The 19,153-nt window shown below is 35.4% G+C and overlaps 2 protein-coding genes across 2 annotated transcripts; both read left to right on the forward strand.

Annotated features, from left to right (window-relative positions):
- The first annotated feature begins 1,127 nt into the window (after nt 1-1,127).
- Nucleotides 1,128-7,831, forward strand: LOC125836438 (hydroxyproline O-galactosyltransferase GALT2). The gene is given in 8 exon segments (XM_049515604.1): nt 1,128-2,428; nt 3,909-4,141; nt 4,603-4,893; nt 6,564-6,692; nt 6,788-6,961; nt 7,070-7,085; nt 7,088-7,176; nt 7,271-7,831. Coding segments are annotated over 8 exon segments (1,989 nt in total). The 5' UTR covers nt 1,128-1,575; the 3' UTR covers nt 7,475-7,831.
- Nucleotides 7,832-10,271: 2,440 nt separating this feature from the next.
- LOC125836442 (protein PLASTID TRANSCRIPTIONALLY ACTIVE 12, chloroplastic) lies at nt 10,272-18,984 on the forward strand. The gene is made up of 11 exons (XM_049515608.1): nt 10,272-10,361; nt 10,453-10,520; nt 11,475-12,143; nt 12,451-12,563; nt 13,484-13,743; nt 14,128-14,249; nt 15,558-15,626; nt 16,209-16,262; nt 16,416-16,517; nt 18,045-18,167; nt 18,617-18,984. Exons 1-10 carry the CDS (start codon nt 10,328-10,330, stop codon nt 18,138-18,140), a joined length of 1,587 nt encoding a protein of 528 aa, XP_049371565.1. The 5' UTR covers nt 10,272-10,327; the 3' UTR covers nt 18,141-18,167; nt 18,617-18,984.
- Nucleotides 18,985-19,153: the final 169 nt, after the last annotated feature.

Here is a 19,153-nt window from a genome sequence, read left to right on the forward strand (position 1 = left end):
GTAGAGTCCCAACTCGAATTGAATACATTTTGTAGAGTCCCACAAAATTTCAATATCTACAGTCACGTTGCACTTATAAAGAGTCAATTTGACTAATTTATAAAGCAAAATTAGATTACATTAATTCAATATTTTAAAATAAAGAGTAGATATTCCAAAACTGCACTGAAAGTACTATAAATTGCAAAAAAATTCATATCAATAATATGGCGCAAAAATACATTTTAAAATGTTAGTCAAGTTCATATCATTTTGACTTTCAACAAGAAAACTGTGATGACTAAAAATGAATCGAGGGAGTATGTAATAACTTATTTCATCACTACATCAAAATAATTATACATTTTGTCACAAAATTATTATCCTTATTCCTCTTACCAAATAAATCTGAGTGTTTTTCTTTAATTTTCCACCCAATGTATGTCTGACTATATTTGAGTTTCCGTCGCTTAGGTTCCATTCGGAGGGAAATGCTCCCTACTAAAAAAAATCATATCAAAAGCTCAAATCCAAAACTTTTAATCAAGAGAGAAACAACCTTATCCATTGCAACACGATCTTTCGTGGTGAATCTTTAAGGTCGTTTGGTAGAGTGTATAAGAATAATGCTAAATAAAGTGTGTTTATAATGTTTGTATTAGTAATGATTGCATTAATTATATATAGATTATTTCTTATGCATTGTTTGGTTTGGTGTATTAAAAATAACATGAATTGCATACAAACATATATTTACGAAAATACCTTCACATTTATGGTGGAAAAGATATAAAAAAAAATTGAGGGGCAATGAGGTCTTTAACAATGCTAATGCATGCATTAAAACCCCTTACATTATTAATATCTAGAAATTCATCATACTATTAATACATATCTTAATACACAATAGAGTGTATATATAGTACGAAAAATATAAACAAACAAGATATTATTACTGTAATATACAGAGTTAATACATAAGTTACTTTCGTTAATACACTTTACCAAAAAACCCAATCATGAAACACATGGGAGTTTGGGTTCGTAGTGGATCGTCACTAATGAAATGAATAATTTTGGTTAATTTAGGCAAAGGTTTTACAGGACAAAAATCCCATCCAATTTTCCCCGTATATTTTGGGGAAGTTTACTTTTCTGATTTGTTCTTAACAAGACTTGCTGTTTCTTCTCTCTGGCAACTGCTGTTTCATTGTGTACCCAAAATCTACGCTACTAGGGTTTTTCTCCCTCTCCCTCGTACCTAAAGATTGGTTTTTTTTTTTTCCACATTTTTGCTTGCCCTGCCATTTATAGGGCATTCTGCAGCTTTGGCTTTGCCAATTTCTCCAGGATTTCCATGGGATATGGTGCAATGTTGGGCAATTGAGGTCAGGTAACTTGTTTGATCGATCATTAGCTAGGTGGGTTTCGGCTCTCAGTGTTGCATTTATGATTTGTTGTGTTTACCCATTGAGAGCTTGGTGTTTCTGACATTTGGTCTTAAGATTTTAATGTTGTTGTGGTTACCAGAGATGATGAAGTGGTGGGGGCTATAGGGGTTGTTTTCTGTGCTTATTAGTTTCGTATATATATATAATGATGAAAAGGTTGAAAAATGAGGCTTCCAGTGTGAGGAGGTTTAAATTGTCTTATGTTTTGCTGGGTTTAGCTGCATTTTACTTGGTTCTTATCTGTGTGAAGTTTCCGGAGTTTCTTGAGAGTGCGACAGTTTTGAGTGGTGATGATGCTGATGTAGCTCTAGATGTGGAGGATGATAGTGGAGAATCCATTTCTGTATTTCATAATAGTGTAAGGGAATATGCTCAAGTGAAACCACAAGAAGAGGATAATGAAGATGAAGCTTCTCCCCATAAAAAGCCTCCTAAGCTTCACTATGGTCGAATTACTGCAGCTATTTTGAAACGGCAGAATATGGAGCGGAATCTTTCTATTTTGGACAGTATGGCAGAAGAAGCTTGGACTCTAGGCTCGAAAGCTTGGGAAGAATTGGATAAATATGAGGAGAAAGGGATTGAGATGAATTCTATACTTGAGGGGAAGCCTGAATCATGTCCTTCATGGGTTTCTGGTAGTGGAGCAGAAATTGCTAAAACAGATCATATGATGTTCCTACCATGTGGGCTTGCAGCAGGTTCTTCTATAACACTTATTGGTACTCCTCATTATGCCCATCATGAGTATGTACCACAGCTTGCCAAAACAAGGGCTGGTGATGCATTAGTTTTGGTTTCCCAATTTATGATTGAATTACAAGGTTTAAAATCTGTGGTTGGTGAGGATCCACCAAAGATTTTGCATCTGAATCCTAGAATAAGAGGAGATTGGAGCCGTCGACCAGTGATCGAGCACAATACTTGCTATAGAATGCAATGGGGAACAGCTCACAGGTGTGATGGTTTGCCTTCCAAGTATGATGATGACATGCTTGGTAAGACACTTACTGGTTTTTTCTTGTCTGATTTTGGTCTCTCTGTTTTATCAGCTATTCCTTTGTGGGAGATTTGTGGGTGGGGGTAGGGAGTAATGAAACAACAAAGGGAAATGATATTTTTGAAAATGAAGAGAATTCTAGGATATATTGGTTAAAGTTCTTTGACAATCAATGTGCGTAAAGTTGGCTTAAAAAATTACACACAACTATCTGGAAAAGTGAAATTGTCACTTTGTTTTTTTCTTTGGTAAATCTCTTGAAAACTGAACAAACTTAGAGAAGAAGAAACAAAGAAAATATGGGCTAAACGTGTCATTTTTTTTTTAGCAAGGTAACATATTTGTATATTGATGTATAGACTACACAAAATCTGTATAGCCATCCATAATTACTGAGAAAATTAACAAAATACAAATAGGAATCTAAAACATCAAAAATCAATTTATGATCTTCTAAGCATACTCCTTTACACCAAAAATAGAAAAGGACTAAACACTTCATTTTTATCTTCTCGATGTGACAAAATTTATCTTCAAAGCATCTGGTTTCTCCCTTCCCAAATTGTCCACCATATATGCAAGCTGGAAACGTCTCTACCTTCCGAAGGCAGGGGTATGATCTGTGTACTTACTACCTTCCCCAGACCCTACTTGTGTGATTACACAGGGTATATTGTTGTTGTTATGCAAGCTGGGACAACCATCCATCTCTCTTTATGGATTGAATTAATACCTTCTCTGTTCCAGAATGCTAGAACATTCACCATGTTCCTTGGCATACTCCACATCCCTTAGGTTGATGAATATCCTCATATTTGTATAATCAATTTACAGTGCAAAATGAGATGACCCGATAGAGGTCTCATTAGGATCAAGAAGACAACTAAAGGAGTTATATAGAGGCAGTGCTGGGATAAATATAGTAATTAGCTACAACACTTGATCCTCCTTCTAAAACAATAGATTATCCTACACTTTGAAGCTCTTGTCTATAGATGAATGGTGTTGTCTGGAATTAATTCCATTTTCCTCAAGGAATTCATCTTCGTCACCTTGTAACAAAGAAGAATTAACACTAAAACAAGAAAGAGTGAGTTGATTAGAGTATAAACAAGGATTCTTTTCACACATTGTTTTTCATACTTGACTCTCCTTTTCTTTTGATTGTTGTCACTCTCATTTTGAAGACTTTGTGATAGACTGAAAGTCCTCTCTTTACTTATCTCTTCCTCCCCTTTTTCCATCCTAGGATTATCACTTAGCTCTTGTCAAATTTGTTTTTCATTTATATCTGAACCGATGGTTTTCACTTAATTATGTGTATTTCCATTGTAGAGTGATAATAAACCTCTTTTACAATTTATTCAAACTTTTTTTTTGATAATCCTTGTGCCTAACAAGTTTTAGTTGTGGGATTCTTGATTAATAGCTTTATATCAATCAAATACCATAAAATATTGAATTTACTTTCATGGCAGTTGATGGATATTTGAGATGCGAGAAGTGGATGCGGAATGACATTGTTGATACTCGAGAGTCGAAAATATTCTCATGGTTTGATCGATTCATTGGACGTGCAAAGAAGCCAGAGGTGACATGGCCTTTCCCATTTGTGGAGGGTAGGATGTTTGTTCTAACTATTCGTGCTGGTATTGATGGCTACCATATCAATGTAGGTGGCCGGCATGTGACTTCATTTCCATATCGAACTGTAAGCTACTTGCCCTCTTCCAAATAATTTTGATTGTTTTCTCTGTAGACATGCAAGTGTTCTGCTTTTCCCATGACTGAGCAAGTAACTATTGAAGGAGAGTGTTTTTAAGATGTTCTTCTAGGAATTGACTTTAGAGTAAGCACATTTTAGACTGCTGTGCGAGGCATGATCACCATTCAACCACTGGAATACCTTTTTCTCAAAAGAAGGGCACATTGGAAATCAAGCTACTATTAAGATCTTTTGCCCATACAAATATTACCACACAAAAAATAAATGGATAACACAATATTATCTTAGTTTTTGATCCCTTTTCTGAACCCCTTCACCAGATTCACGGATTTGTAATTGTTGCAATTTATATAATCACCAGATTTTACGGAATTAATGTTTCAGTTTCCTCACGTATGTTATTACCATACTAGTATGCCATAGTCAGATGTTCTCTAATCTCTCAGGGCTTCACACTGGAAGATGCTACAGGGTTGGCAATCAGAGGTGATATAGATATACATTCGGTTTATGCTACATCTCTTCCAACCTCTCATCCAAGTTTTTCTCCCCAAAGAGTGTTGGATTTCTCAGAGAAGTGGAAATCTCTTCCTTTACCCCAGAATCGCATTCAACTTTTCATTGGGGTGCTTTCTGCCACCAATCACTTTGCTGAGCGTATGGCAATCAGGAAAACATGGATGCAGGCTTCAGCAATCAAATCCTCAGACATAGCAGTCCGCTTCTTTGTTGCTTTGGTAAGTTGCACCCCTCACCCAGATACTCCTTGGAGAGTAAAGATAGATGCATGTTAACTTTGTGCATTCAAATATATTTTCACCCCAGATGCAGTCATATTCCTTGTAATCAGAATATTTCAAACTCCAATGAGCTTTAACTCTGACATGAGGTGATTAAGGAGATTGTCAAATGATAGGTTGTGAAACATCTTCTTTTTTTAAAAAAAAAAAAATATGTTTATTTGAACTGCTTATTAATGCATTCATTTTTTTTCCTTTATCAAAAAGTTTGGTATTATCATAGCAAAGATGTATAGTAAATACATACACATAGATACATTGTGTATGTATATACATCATGTGGCTGTTGAATTAGATAGCGAAAAGAAAAAAAAAATAGAACCACAATGCAGTATAATCTAATGAGACATATGAAGCTCGATGACAAAGCTCAATTCATAAATCATTAATGAGAAGGATGATAATGGATAATAGATGAAAAACATAGCAACGCTGGTATCACTGTTGCCTAGGACGTGGGAAATGTCTTATGTTGTCAAATAACCTAGGGACAGTAATAGATGTGGTGATCATGGGTATATCATCTGCATCTTATTTCGACAGGAGAGTCATTACTTCTAATCTGGTTGGGCCAATAAGCTCTCCTCCCATGTTCCAGATGAAGTGAAAGTCGTGATTTTTATCATTCAAAATTAGATAAGGGTGTTCCCAGATCCTAAAAGAATTTGCACTTCACCAGTTCACCTTATCGAAAGAAAAATACTAAAAAGAATTTGCTGTTTCTTTATGGGAACTTTCTGATTACATTTTTTAATTTCATTCTCCTCTCTCTCTCTTCCATGCTACAACTCCTCATTAAACTTCTTTTGGAATATAGGGAGTTTCTCATCATCATTGACTAAAAACACTCTTGATGTTTCATGCAGCTAGAAGCCCCCAAATTTCAAACTAACAAAAATTAAAATGTACGCAGACAGAAACCAAGAGGATGATCAATGTGTTGTGTATCTAGTGCCAATTACTCCACTTCTAAAAATACAGTTAGGGAACTCTAAAATGTGGTGCCGTGTCAATAAAGAGCTTGACTGTATAATGTGGCTTTTCCGTAAGAACTATATTCAATTTTTTTCCATTAAAAATACTACAAAATCTCAAGTTGCATTTAGCATATTTGTCATAAACTCTGGCACAACTATTGTATTCATTAGTAGCCGGATAATAGATGTCAATACAATCACCCCCTTTGTATTGACCTACTTGAAAGATCCTTCAATCTTGATGGCTATCCCTAGAGCACACTGCATGCTTGTTACATTACATAGTTTATCATCTTTTGGGAGGTATTAACTTGCCATACTGTTCACTTGGAAGTAGTATTGCCATTTCTATCCTAGGACTTCTGAGGCGCTTTCATTTGAATATTTCATATATTAATGATGGTCAAACGAAAGTAGAGTTGCTTTCAGGTAAAGGAGAAAATCCACAAACAGGAAAAAGGTTGTGCTCTTGTCCTCAGTACTACTTTATGCTGTTTTGCAAACACCTCTCTTTAGGTTTCCTTTCACCAACTTATTTGTTTGTAGAACTTACGCTATCATCTCTGCCAATAGCCAGTTTGGAATTCAACCTCAACGAATGTACTTATGTATTAACATTTAACTGTGTAGAATCCACGAAAGGAGTTAAATGCTATATTGAAGAAGGAAGCAGATTACTTTGGGGACATTGTGATTGTCCCCTTTATCGATAGATACGAGCTAGTGGTTCTTAAAACTATTGCCATCTGCAAGTATGGGGTGAGTTCTGCACTTTGCTTCATCTTCCTCTTCTTTTCTGGACTGCTTAGTCGTGTCCTAATTTCTATCGACATGGCCCACAATATCTGTTGCAGGTTCAGAATGTGACAGCTGCATATATCATGAAATGTGACGATGATACTTTCATTAGGATAGATGCAGTCCTAAGAGAAATTCAACGTGTCCCTCCTAGACGATCTCTTTACATGGGCAATCTTAATCTCTTGCATAGACCACTTCGTACAGGAAAATGGGCCGTAACTTTTGAGGTACAGAGATTTATATGATAATAGAGTATATATTCAAAATCATGGCTACTGTTTGTTGATTTCTTATAGACACTAAAGTTAATTTGAAAATATTGACTTGTGCAACAGGAGTGGCCAGAAGATGTATACCCCCTTATGCTAATGGACCAGGATATATAATTACAAGTGATATTGCCAAACATATCATTTCTCAATATCGGAACCAAAGCTTGCGGGTTTGTAACAGCTTATTTCTTTCGTTTTCTTCTTAATCATAAATCTGTTAAAAGTGTAGATTCTGAAATACGCATTCCCCCATCAAATTGACAGATTTTCAAAATGGAGGATGTGAGCATGGGTATGTGGGTTGAGAGTTACAACAGTTCCACTACTGTACAGTACTCTCACAACTGGAAGTTCTGTCAATATGGATGTATGGAAGACTATTTCACGGCTCATTATCAGTCTCCACGACAGATGTTCTGTCTGTGGAACAATTTGCTCAAGGGTAAGGCCCATTGCTGCAACTTTTAAAGTGATATGACCATTTTTTGCTGCTTGATGGGTGCGCAATTTGAATTGCATCATCTTCTTCCTACCTTGAGATCTTACGCGAAGAAATGAAGGTGTTGTTGTATCTGTTCAGATGGCTGTTTTAGTTTAACATATGATTTAACATGGAACATTGGTCATCGCCATGGATTTGTACATCCGGATTTATATACTGTGTACTAGTCGTTGTATAGGATTCGTGCCTCTCCGTCTTGTACCATGAAGAAACATAGAGAGATTTGATATTGAGCTGAGCCTCCCCACTACCATAATTTTGGGTTGGGGCCTTCACACTTATGTTTGTCCTTAATGATATATATGAAGCTTTTCCTCTGGCAATGCCAACATTACTTCTTCTTGCTCCTTCAAATTTACATTTGATACTATTTCATTAACCTACTTCTAATTTACATTTGATACTATTTCATTAATATAGTACTAGTATTTGAATTTAAAATGATATACTAAAAAGAGTTCATCTTCATATTGATTGGCTTTAATTAAAATGTTATAAATCATGATGATTAAATTTCACATACATTTATGTAACAACATATACCATATATTTCATCAGGTGGATAAATAAAATGAATGTGAATTAGTTGAATCTTTAAATGAAAGACATGCATATTCTTCCAGGCATTCTAAGGTACACAAACAAGAAAATGGTAGAAAGCAAACTAAAATAATATGCTTAGATTGAAAGTGCATCAAAAGGATTATTTTATAAAAATTATGTTCATTTAATTAAAACATCAATTCTCTTATTCATTCGTAAACAAAGCAAAAAAGTCTCGAGTTTATTTATAAAAGTCATGTGAAAAATTACTCATTCCAAAATATCTCATTTTGAAATACCTTTTTTGGTACACAAAGAAGGAAGGGACACGAAATGAGCTTAAGTAACATGCTTAAATTGAAAGTGCATCAAACGATATATCCTTAATTATTATTTTTATTTATTAAAATATCAGTTCTCTTATTCACACATAATCAAAGTAAAAGAATTACCGAGTTCTATATAAAAGTCACCTACAAAATTATTCATCCCAAAAGATCTCATTTTACTCTTGAAAAAATTAGCTATAAGATTACTACACTTATTTTTATGGGATAAGGGTCTGAAAAATATCTCAACTTTGATCGGATTTGCTGTTACGATACTAAACTTTCATGAGGACCTATTACCTCCCTAGACTATTTAATACCGTATTTTAAACATATATATTTGCCCAAGTGGACATAAAAAATAATGCAAACTTATAAATAGTAATGTGTCCACGTGGACACATATATACCTTTAAAATACACTATTAAATAGTTTAGGGGGTAAAAAATGCGGTGTTAAATAGTCTAGGGGGTAATAGGTCCTTATGAAAGTTTAGTATCGCAACAGCAAATCCGACCAAAGTTGGGGTATTTTTCAGACCCTTATCCCTAATTTTATTCCTAAGAGTTAATATTTAAAAAAGGGAAAAGGGTAAAAAATGTCTTTAAATTATGTGAAAGTAACAAAAATGTCCTCCGTTAATAGTTTGGCTCAAATATGCCCTTACCGTCAATACTTTGGTTCAAAAATGTCGTTGCAGTCAATACTTTGGTCCATAAATGCCCCTATAGTTACAAAATGGGTCAAAAATTCCCTTTTCCGAATAAAATATTACTTTTTTTCTTTTTAAACACATCTTATTCTAAATAAAAAAATTATTAAAGAACATTATTCTTATTTTCTTTCTTCTAAAATCACTTTAACGAATAAAAATGTAGGAAATATTCGTTTTCTTCTTAATCTCATTTTATCAATTAAAATAGAATAATTTCATGTACCCTTTCGGCAGATAATATATGTCATATAAGATAATAGTATATCCATCATTAATTTATATTTATATAACGATAAAAAATAATGATAATAAAATAAGAAATATTTTCATTTTTTATTTTTTGCTTAATTGAAGTAAGATAAACATTTGCTAATTTTAAAAAAACATTATTAGAAAAAGAATGTGATAAAAAGAAAATAATAATATATTTATTTGGAAAATGAACATTTTTGACCTATTAAATAACAATACGGGCATTTTAGGACCAAAGTATTTGACGGCAAGGGCATTTTTGGACCAAACTACAAACGGAGGGCATATTTGTTTCTTACGCATAGTTTAAGGGCATTTTTGAACCAAAATATTGACGGTAAGGGCATTTCTGAGCCAAACTATAAACGAAGGGCATTTTTGACACATAGTGTAAGGACATTCCGCAATAAATTGTACAAGTATTGGTTTTTTTCAAGAGAAAAGTATCAAAAACACCTCTAAACTTGATGCAAATTATTAGTTTCATCCCCAAACTATTGAGAGTCTTAAAAACACCCCTCTACTTGACTAACTAAACTTAGATACACACTCGATACACTCTCGATATGCAACATGACATAGCAAGTGGTCTCAAACTCTTGTAGTAGCATGAAGTTCTTAATAAAAATCGAGAAAGGACCCCTAAACTTGACGAGAATTTAGGAGTGTATTTCACTAATGTTGCAAGATCGGGGTGTATTTAGCTTCAATTAGTCAAGTAAAAAGGTATTTTTTAAGACAATCAATAGTTCGGGGATGAAACTAATAATTTGTGTCAATAATTTAAACAGGTGGAAATCAAAGCGAAAAATTGGTGACTAGGCCGGTCTGGAAAACCGGTCCAAATTTGTACGACGGTTCAGGGACAACCCGACCGAATAGAGTCACATTATCCTAAGCCCCTCCTAAAACACAAGCAAGCAAAGGACAAAGGATAAGAGGAGTTATTTATTGCAATTTCGAGTTGCCAGTTTCAGCAATGGCTTCTGTATTGTCAACTTCCTTGTATCAAGGTAACTGTATTTTACTCGGTGCAGCTTTGATTTTTTTTAAAAAAATTCTTCTTGCTTTGTAAAATTGGGTTTTTTTTTTTGTTATTTGCAGATAGAGGACTGAGAATTGTAGCCTCTACTGATGGATTTGTGCCTAGTATTTGCTGCCCTTATCGGAAGGTGTTTTTAGATTATTATGAACTCCAACACATCTTCATTATGTTTGTTAATCACCACTGAAAATAGAATCATATACTCTGTATTGGCTACCTGTTATTGTTAGATGATAGGTAAAAGGAGCACGTTTACAAAATTGTTGATTTTAGGTTTATCTGTGACTTTTTGTATCTTTGAGAGGAATGAATGGCCAGGGTTGGGGAGTGGTTTGGGTGAGCTATAAGGGTGACACGCCCCTTTGAGATTGGGTAAAAACTTTGTACTAAGGTCTAGAAGAGATTAAAAATGGTTTATATATTCAATTCTATTCAAGAGATACAGGGATATTCCTGGGAGTTTGATGTATCGATCCTAATGTGCAAGGGTTTTATATGCTTGAGGATAAGGTTAACCTATTCTAGAGTGTTAGAGCTGACGATCAGGGAAAGCTGTTTGAAGGAAATGTTTTACTTCAACGGCAAAGAGAGTTTGGTTAGATTTTAGGAGTTATTTGTAGTTTCATGGTAGTAATTATTTCTGTTTTTGATATGCAGTACTATGTCATCAAATTTCCTTTATACAATTAATATGTGTGCTCACCTAATAGCTGATTCTCTCTCTTATCCCTCCACATGCACACCAAGTTTACCTGCCTATGTTTACTTCTTCATTTGCTGAACTATATATACATGTGCATCTGCATTGGACACTAGCACATATTGTTCTCTGCGACAGTGAAATTCATATAGTAATTGGGAACAGCAGAAGGTTTAAATTTCTGGCAGAATTTATTCACGAATTTGCCATCCCTGTCTTATCTTATGTTTAAGCATCTCTTGTTTAACATTATAAAGTACAGTCTGGCAATATGTTCAACATGCATGCTCAAAGGAAGGTGCTCTATATTGTAGCAAGGTTTCTCATCATTTTGAAAAGTTTTCATTAATAGGAGTATGCATTGTGCTGGGAACCACCCAGACATTGTTTACAGGTACTACTCCTGTTTCAATATGGAAGCTCAAATTTGTCTCCAGTAGTCCATTTCAAAAGGCTCCTTTAGCTCCTTGTATAAAGTGTGAGAACAAGGAAAAGAACCAGGGTTCCTTTGAGCAGGTGTCTGTCGAGCGTTTCCCTTATCACAGTTATATGGACTCCACTTCTGGGCAACTTGAACCAGCATCTGGAGCTCGCGCTAGTATTCCTGGGAAGGAGTACTGGCCAGAAGGTACAGCTAGTCGAGTTCAGGCCGCCAGGGCTCCTGAACCAGATGGTATTTCAACTGGAACTCCATCTTATGGAAAAACTCCTGGAAGTAGACGAAAGAAGTACAAGGCATCTGCTTCCACTTCCCAGCCTTCAGAAATCAATGTAATTTCTGATGATCCTCTGGAGACTCCAGATAATGTACCAGAAGAGCCAAAGGATCTTTCCTCAGAGTATGTCATTTATCAGCCTGAACAAGATGAAGAGGAGCTGACAGGCTATGAGCTGGATAAAAGACATGGACGGCCCCACCCATTTATTGATCCAAAGGCAAAGAAGGAAATAGAGAAGCCACTTACTAGTGAAGAACTATGGTGGAATTGGAGAAAACCTGAGAAGGAGCAATGGTCTAGATGGCAGAGGCGGCGCCCTGATGTTGAAACGGTCAGTACTGAAAATAAATACTACTAAGAAATATAAATTGTTTAAGTGTGTAATCAGTGTAATTTAATTGTGCTAAATCAAGATTGGATGTCAATACTGCTCATGCAAGTTGCTTGCTCGATGACACATTGTAAAATAGATAAATACAAATCTAAAGTGGATAAAATGATATCTTCAGTAGAGACGCGGTGAATATAAATAATACATTTCTAACCACTTTAAACCTCCCATGGTTCTCGGGCAATTTCAAATTAATATCATCACTAACATTCTGACTTAGAGATTATTATTATTTTTCCTGGAACAGGTGTTTCTTAAAGCTATGGCAGAGACAGGACAAGTAAAGCTCTATGGTGAGCATCCTACATTGACAGAGACTGCGCTCTATAGAGCAAGGAGACATTTATATAAGGAGGAAAGGTAGAATCAGCAACTTTTTTAATAATGTTGCATCACATGTTCTATTCTACAAGTTGTAGTCTCTTGTACTGAAATGTTAAAAGATGAACCTCACTCGTTTGGTATTAAACTTATTCATAAGCCCTTCGTCTGTCATGAATGCATATCAGAAACTATAGGCTACAAGGAACCTTGCAAAGAAAGGATAGGCAAATTGAGAGAAAGTACAAAATAAGCAAATTCCATTGCCTTAATGTCTTATTATGTGCTTGTACACTGTTGTATTAATTCATTCTTGAGAAGCTTATTGTGGTTATTACAAAGAGTTAAGCAACAAGTATTGTGTCTTCTCTTTTTTCATACTGGTTATGTATATTATAAATAGCATTAACATGAATAAATTGTCAAACTTTAGTTAGATTGATGATCAACTCCATGTCCTTTCTCTTACATTTTGCCTTTATCTACTGCTTTCAAAAGCTATTGGTTCTGCAAGCTCTCTGAAGTTGGTTTTCGATGGAAAGTCAAGTCTTGACCTCCATTTTGTTTTTGTTTATTTTTTACCTGTATTATCTTTATATCCGTGGTGTGGGGGGCACTTTGCACGCATCTCAACTATTGCTGGCCTACCTATAAGCCTACATGCACATGTTGCCTAGGTAATCTTGTCCACTAAGGTTAGAACAAAGGGGATCACACCAAGTGTGTGGTTAGGATTTGAACTTGGGATCTTCAGGTTGTTACTCCCATGCCTTAACCATTAGGTCATTGCCTTTGGAGACCCATTTTGATTTTATATTTTCTGAAACTTGTCCCTTGTGTTGTTCCCTAATTGACAGATCTTTGAGTTGCTAAATGACTTGGCAATCTAGTTTTCCAGTTCAAGATGAACCAGAATACACTTTCTATTGGAACTAAGAACTAATAAGTGGGCAATGCAGGCTACAGGCTGAAAAAGAAAAAATGGAAAAGATTGGTCCTATTGCATACTACTCAGAGTGGGTCAAAGCTTGGAAGAGAGATACTTCTCGAGAGGCCATTCAAAAGCATTTTGAAGAGACTGGTGAAGACGAGAACACTCAACTCATTGAAATGTTCTCCCATCAAACAGATCGTGAATACCGCATAATGATGGGAACTGATATGCGTATTCCTCGTGACCCATTGGCCATGAGAATGCGGGAGGATCAAATAAAACAAAGTATCTTCCTTCCCTCTGGCTGAACTATACTTTATAATTTTTCCTGCTTTTTCTTGTGACTTTTGAGTATCTGTGTATGCAGCTGGTTTAGAAGTGAAGGTGATTAGAAGTTTGCGGACAATGATTTATTTTTGGGTAGTTATAGGGATCTTTAGCTTGATTATTTCAGGAAATTACCATTAAAAGTATTTTCAAATTATTTTTTTGAACAAAAATATCTAAACATAGCCTGAAATGATTGAGGTACAAAAAGTACCTATCTCTTTATCCTGTCTGATCAGAATGATTGGAATTATAAGTGTTTTGTTCTGATTTGTTTGGGTTTTCTTTTTCCATTTTTGACTGGAAATCAACAATTTGCTTTTTCCTTTTCTTTTTATGCAGTTTGGGGTGGAGATCCAGTTTACCCGACCATTAATTACATTCAAGATCCAGATGAAGTGATTGATTTCAGGGGTCCAGACTTCCATGAACCAACACCAAATATGTTGGCCTATTTGAAAGAGGTTTGGTTAAGCAACTTGCTATTCAATACCCTACATGGTCTTGCTGCCTAGTAACTTTATTGACCTTATTTCTGACCTCCTTTTTCACATATGCACTTCAAATTAATTGCCGAGTGCTGTTACATGTAGTGTTTATTATCAAAAGCTACAGAATTAGTGATGGATTTCATGTTTAAGCAAATGGAAATGGTGATACTGTGCTAAATTCTGTTTATGCTCTTTGCCTCCATACAAGATGTTGCATTATTTACTTTGTAAAGATACTGAGGCTCAATCTCTCAACTAGCTGGATAGATATTAACTAATGTTTCCAGTAAACTTGATGGTTATCCTAAACCAATCAGAATCATTGTGGATTTAGCATGGATACAATGAAAGCAAAGGATCTATCTGTGTAGGCTATACTTTCTTGTTGATATTAGGGATTCGTTGTTGTTGTGCCACTTACATGAGATCCCATGCTTATTCTAATGAGAGATTTATAATCCTTTAGAGCTAAGAATGAGACATAGGCTGGTATTAGAGCATCCTTAAAATTGTGTTAAAAGATGAGGCAATGGATTCATATAGAGTGGAATAGATGCAAATGAATTTATAAATGATGACAGTTTTCGGGCCAGTTTGTGTGCGCATCAACTAATTCACGAGTAGCCTGCTACAACCACCAAGTTTAGGGCAGATCGGCTCACACTGAATGTTGTAGTTAGAATCTTGAAGTTGTTATTTCTATATGTCAACTGCTTAGTCATCCCCTCAGGGACATTTAGGGGATTCATTCAGCTGATTCCAACTAATTTGGTATCAAGGCTTAGTTGATTAATTGAGACTTGAGGGATATGCAATTTGTCAAATTGTTATGAGCAAACAACTAGGTGTATAGCTAATGAGGTATATGAATAACATCTCTCTAAATGTGTTATTTTTACTTTTGAGATCAGGAAATAGGCAAAAGGTCTTGTAGATGAAGGTAAGTCAAAGAAAATTGAGATGGAATTGCCAGTTAAGTCAAGCCAAATCTTGCTGATAGATCCACTTGATGAAGATTTGACTTTACTGGGCTTTGTGAATGAAATGAATCTAATCAAAAGAATTCTAGATTAGGTTTGGTGGTTGGAGATAACTGTTTGTATGGTAAATATGTTGTAGCATACTTCTTTAGCTGTCATGTTAACTCAAAAACAAAAGGCTACAAGTATAGTTGTTATCGGCTGTGTATAGAGTTGATATACCTGTTTTAGTGATTATGTTTTATTAGCCTATCATTTACTGATTTATGTTCCGGGTTTTGTCGGAACATTTTGTTATCAGCATGGCAAAATAATATCAAGAGAGGAGCTAGAGAAAATTCTGGCCAAAGAGAAGACGGAAGAAATTGAGGTAATAACTTTTCGTAGGTATTTACAATACTTCGTTTCATTCTCTGAGTTTTGTGTAAAAAGTACTATTCCTTGCAGTTGCATTTGTTGTTTTATTGCATTGCTGCTAACGAATTGTTAGAAATGTAAAAAGTTTCAATTGAATAGTTATCTATTTGTTGTTTCTAGAATTTACTTTTTGGAGAGAGAAATGATAGATGCAAATGATGTTGAAGCAGTGATAGAATTCATAGATACTCTTAAAGAATAGGAAGGGATACACTCTCTGGGTTGACTGTAAATACTTTTAATTGCACCTTCTTGGTGTGATATCTTTTAATACACCTACCTCTCTTGAAAGAATTTTCTTTTTAGGATGTACAAGCAAAACTACTCTAGATCCCAGGCATAAATATGTTGCAGTTAGCTTGCACATAAAATTGAAAAAATGTAACTTTAGCATACTGTTGTCTACTTCATTCTTCATTCTTTTCATATGCATCAAATAATCTTACAATCATCAACAATCAGATTGCTTACCATTAGTACCCAGTCTCCTTTTCCTTGAATCTATTCAGTAAAAGTACTTTCTTCTCTGCAACAGGTGGCAGAAATTGATGAAGCTATGGCAAGAGCTGTTGACATTGGTGAAAATGATGTGAGATCATTCTTATTTTTACTTCGTTTTAATTTTGATGTTTGATGAACTTTGTTTTGCTTCATTCTGAACTTCTAAATTTTCTAATTTGCTACGTTGACCTTGTATATTAATCATTAGTTTTATGTTAAGTAACTTCTCTTGGTGGTTCAGGATGAAGAAGAAGGAAGTGAGGCTGAAGGTGAAGAGGAGGATGAGAAAATTACACGCAATTGGAGTGTTTTGAAAAGTAATCCCGAGCTTAGCAAATCAAAGGTAATTTCCTTTCTACTGATCATCGATTTATTGGTTTCCTTTCTGATCTTATGGCTCAATTTGTTGAAACCATTGAAAGGGTGATTGATTTTGTTATATACTGCTATGCTATATATTTGGTAAACAATCTAGTTTTACTTGATGTCTAGACTTACCTAAAAGTCTAAAACTGCTGTTTTTTCGTTCTATATGTCCTTTGCTACATGGTTTGTAGTAGGGGTGGCAAAATCAGCCCAAATAATCATGACCCACCCATGCCATTTATGTTTGGTGGGTTAATGACCTGTTAATTTGATTAGCTGGGCTCATTTTGAACCACTTAGTTCAGCCTATTTTAAAATTGGGGTAATATGCAGCATGAGAAATATTGTCTAAATAACCCTTCGGGGTGGCCCAGTGGTTTGAGCTTGGGACTTCCATGTTGGAGGTCTCAAGTTCGAAACCCCTTGCCAGCGAAAGCAAGGGGTTTGCCTTCTGGGTCGAGCTCGTCGCATCAGGCTTGCCTAGTGCGGGTTACCTCTCCTATGTGGTTTGTGAGCTATTGCATAGGAGCTGGGGTTTTACCCTCTGCACACCCAAAGGGTAGTGACTGCGGGTTTCCCTTGTCATCAAAAATAAAAAAAATATTGTCTAAATATAAAAAACATTTTTTTAATTTTATATGCTTTTTTTTTTTGGTAACCATGTAAGCACTACCATTACTAAAGCAAAAACATACACCTAAAGAGCCCTTGAGCACAACACGGCAGCTCAAGCCTCCAACAAAACACAAAACTAGTTACACTTTCAGCCTTTGCAAAAAAACACTACATCTGCTAGCTCTCTTTGATGAACAGTATGTCTATTCTATGTAAAATCTCCCTCTTAATTTGTGTGTGTATGTCAGCTGTTTTTATATGTACTCCTTTGAAAATTTCCCAGTTCCGGGCTCTCCTAGTATGGTAGATCATTGCCCCCCAACTCGCAGCTATCACTTGTTTCTGAAACTGCTTCCATTTCTTCCTTTTAATTTTCAGCATTACTTCACCTCCCCCAGTTGTATAGGCAAGCATGTCCATTAGTCATAATATAAGGAAAGTTTTATTAAGTACTCATAACCAATTATTAGAAACAAACTTTGAATTTAAAACTTAGTAAGAATTGAGCAGGTTGGGTTATAACCCGATTTTTAGCGCATTTCAGCCCAAACAACATTTAAGCGGGTCAATGACCCGCTCATTTATTAACTCAACCCATTTTAACATTCTCAAACTCAGCCCAACCCGCCCATTTGACCCCTCTAGTTTGTAGCAAATCATTCCCCTAAGGAAATTTCCCTGTGTGCTTAGAGATAATGGAATACAAATTTTATACAATAGAATGAGCCACTCCTTCAGACCCACCTCCCTCCCCTCCCTTCTTTTTTCTCTGAGAAATTCATGAAAAAATAAATTTAAAAATGGTGGCGGAAGTTCAACCCAATTGTCTTCTTCTTAATGTAATTTGTATTTGGAGTTTCACAACAGCATGCACTTCATGACCTTGCAGGGTAAACCCAAAAAGAAAGACATGTCTCTGGAGGAAGCTGTAGACGATTCTGAAAATTTAACAGACTTCCTTATGGACTTTGATGAGGATGAGTGAGGCTGATAGATGCCCCAGGCTATCAAGGTGAGCTCATTCGTCTGGAAAATGTAAACAGAGGTGCTTGACATAAACTTCTTTAGGTGAAATGCATCTGTGTTCTGTGCATGTACTGTACATACATTCAAAATAACCTTTGTTTCGACTTGATGAGGCATCATGCAAAAAAATCATCGTAAAATCCCATAACTTGTAATCCGACTTTGCAACAAGAACACCCCTTGAACTCTGTACTTTCACAATCTTATGATTTGTCCTGATTATTGGCCATTCATACCATCTAAATTAACAAAAATAAGTTTGTAAGCCAAAAAAAACTTCCATGTTGATGCATCAAATTCTAGACTACCCGGGCAAATTATGATCATAGATACATGAGTATGCAAGAAACCCTCAGTTGCAGATTTTAGTTACTTTTTTACAAGATGGTCCAGGTTATTTCGTCAATGATAAGAGAATTTGTTTCTTCCTTGCAGGATAGGCAAATTATTTTCATCCCCATCAACAAAGATCTGTTGATTCCAGCAGCAGCATCATCTTTCCCTATGATGAAGTCGGTGAACATGAGCATATATTGGGTGATTGATAAGATGTGGCAACAAGACCAACTAACTGCAAAACAGTTGTTTGTTGATGCTGCTGTGACGCTTAAGCAGCATCTGCTGAAGATCTTCGCCCCAGAAGTGTAGATTTTTTATAGAAAGCTTTGGGTATGTTTTTGTGAATGTACTTTGGATTATCCTGTAAAGCAAATGGAGAATGCTAGTGTAGTAGCTTGTATCCAGCACATAATGTGAACTACTTTTGAAGACACGGTTGGTATATTAACCAGAAATCAGAAGCAGATATTATCTTCTATTTAATATCAACTCCAATGTCTTGTAGTTGTTTCAAGTTGAACAATGGAGTATTTTTGGTACTTATGTTTCAGAGGGTGTAGTAGCTTTTAAGTTACCTTCCGTATAGTTCAATCCAAAAAAAAAAAAAAGAGTGGATGGGTGGTAGGGAGCTGT

Source organism: Solanum verrucosum, unplaced genomic scaffold, assembly GCF_900185275.1.
Source record: "Solanum verrucosum unplaced genomic scaffold, falcon-dt-bn FXZP01000278.1, whole genome shotgun sequence".
In the NCBI taxonomy this organism is placed as follows: domain Eukaryota; kingdom Viridiplantae; phylum Streptophyta; class Magnoliopsida; order Solanales; family Solanaceae; genus Solanum; species Solanum verrucosum.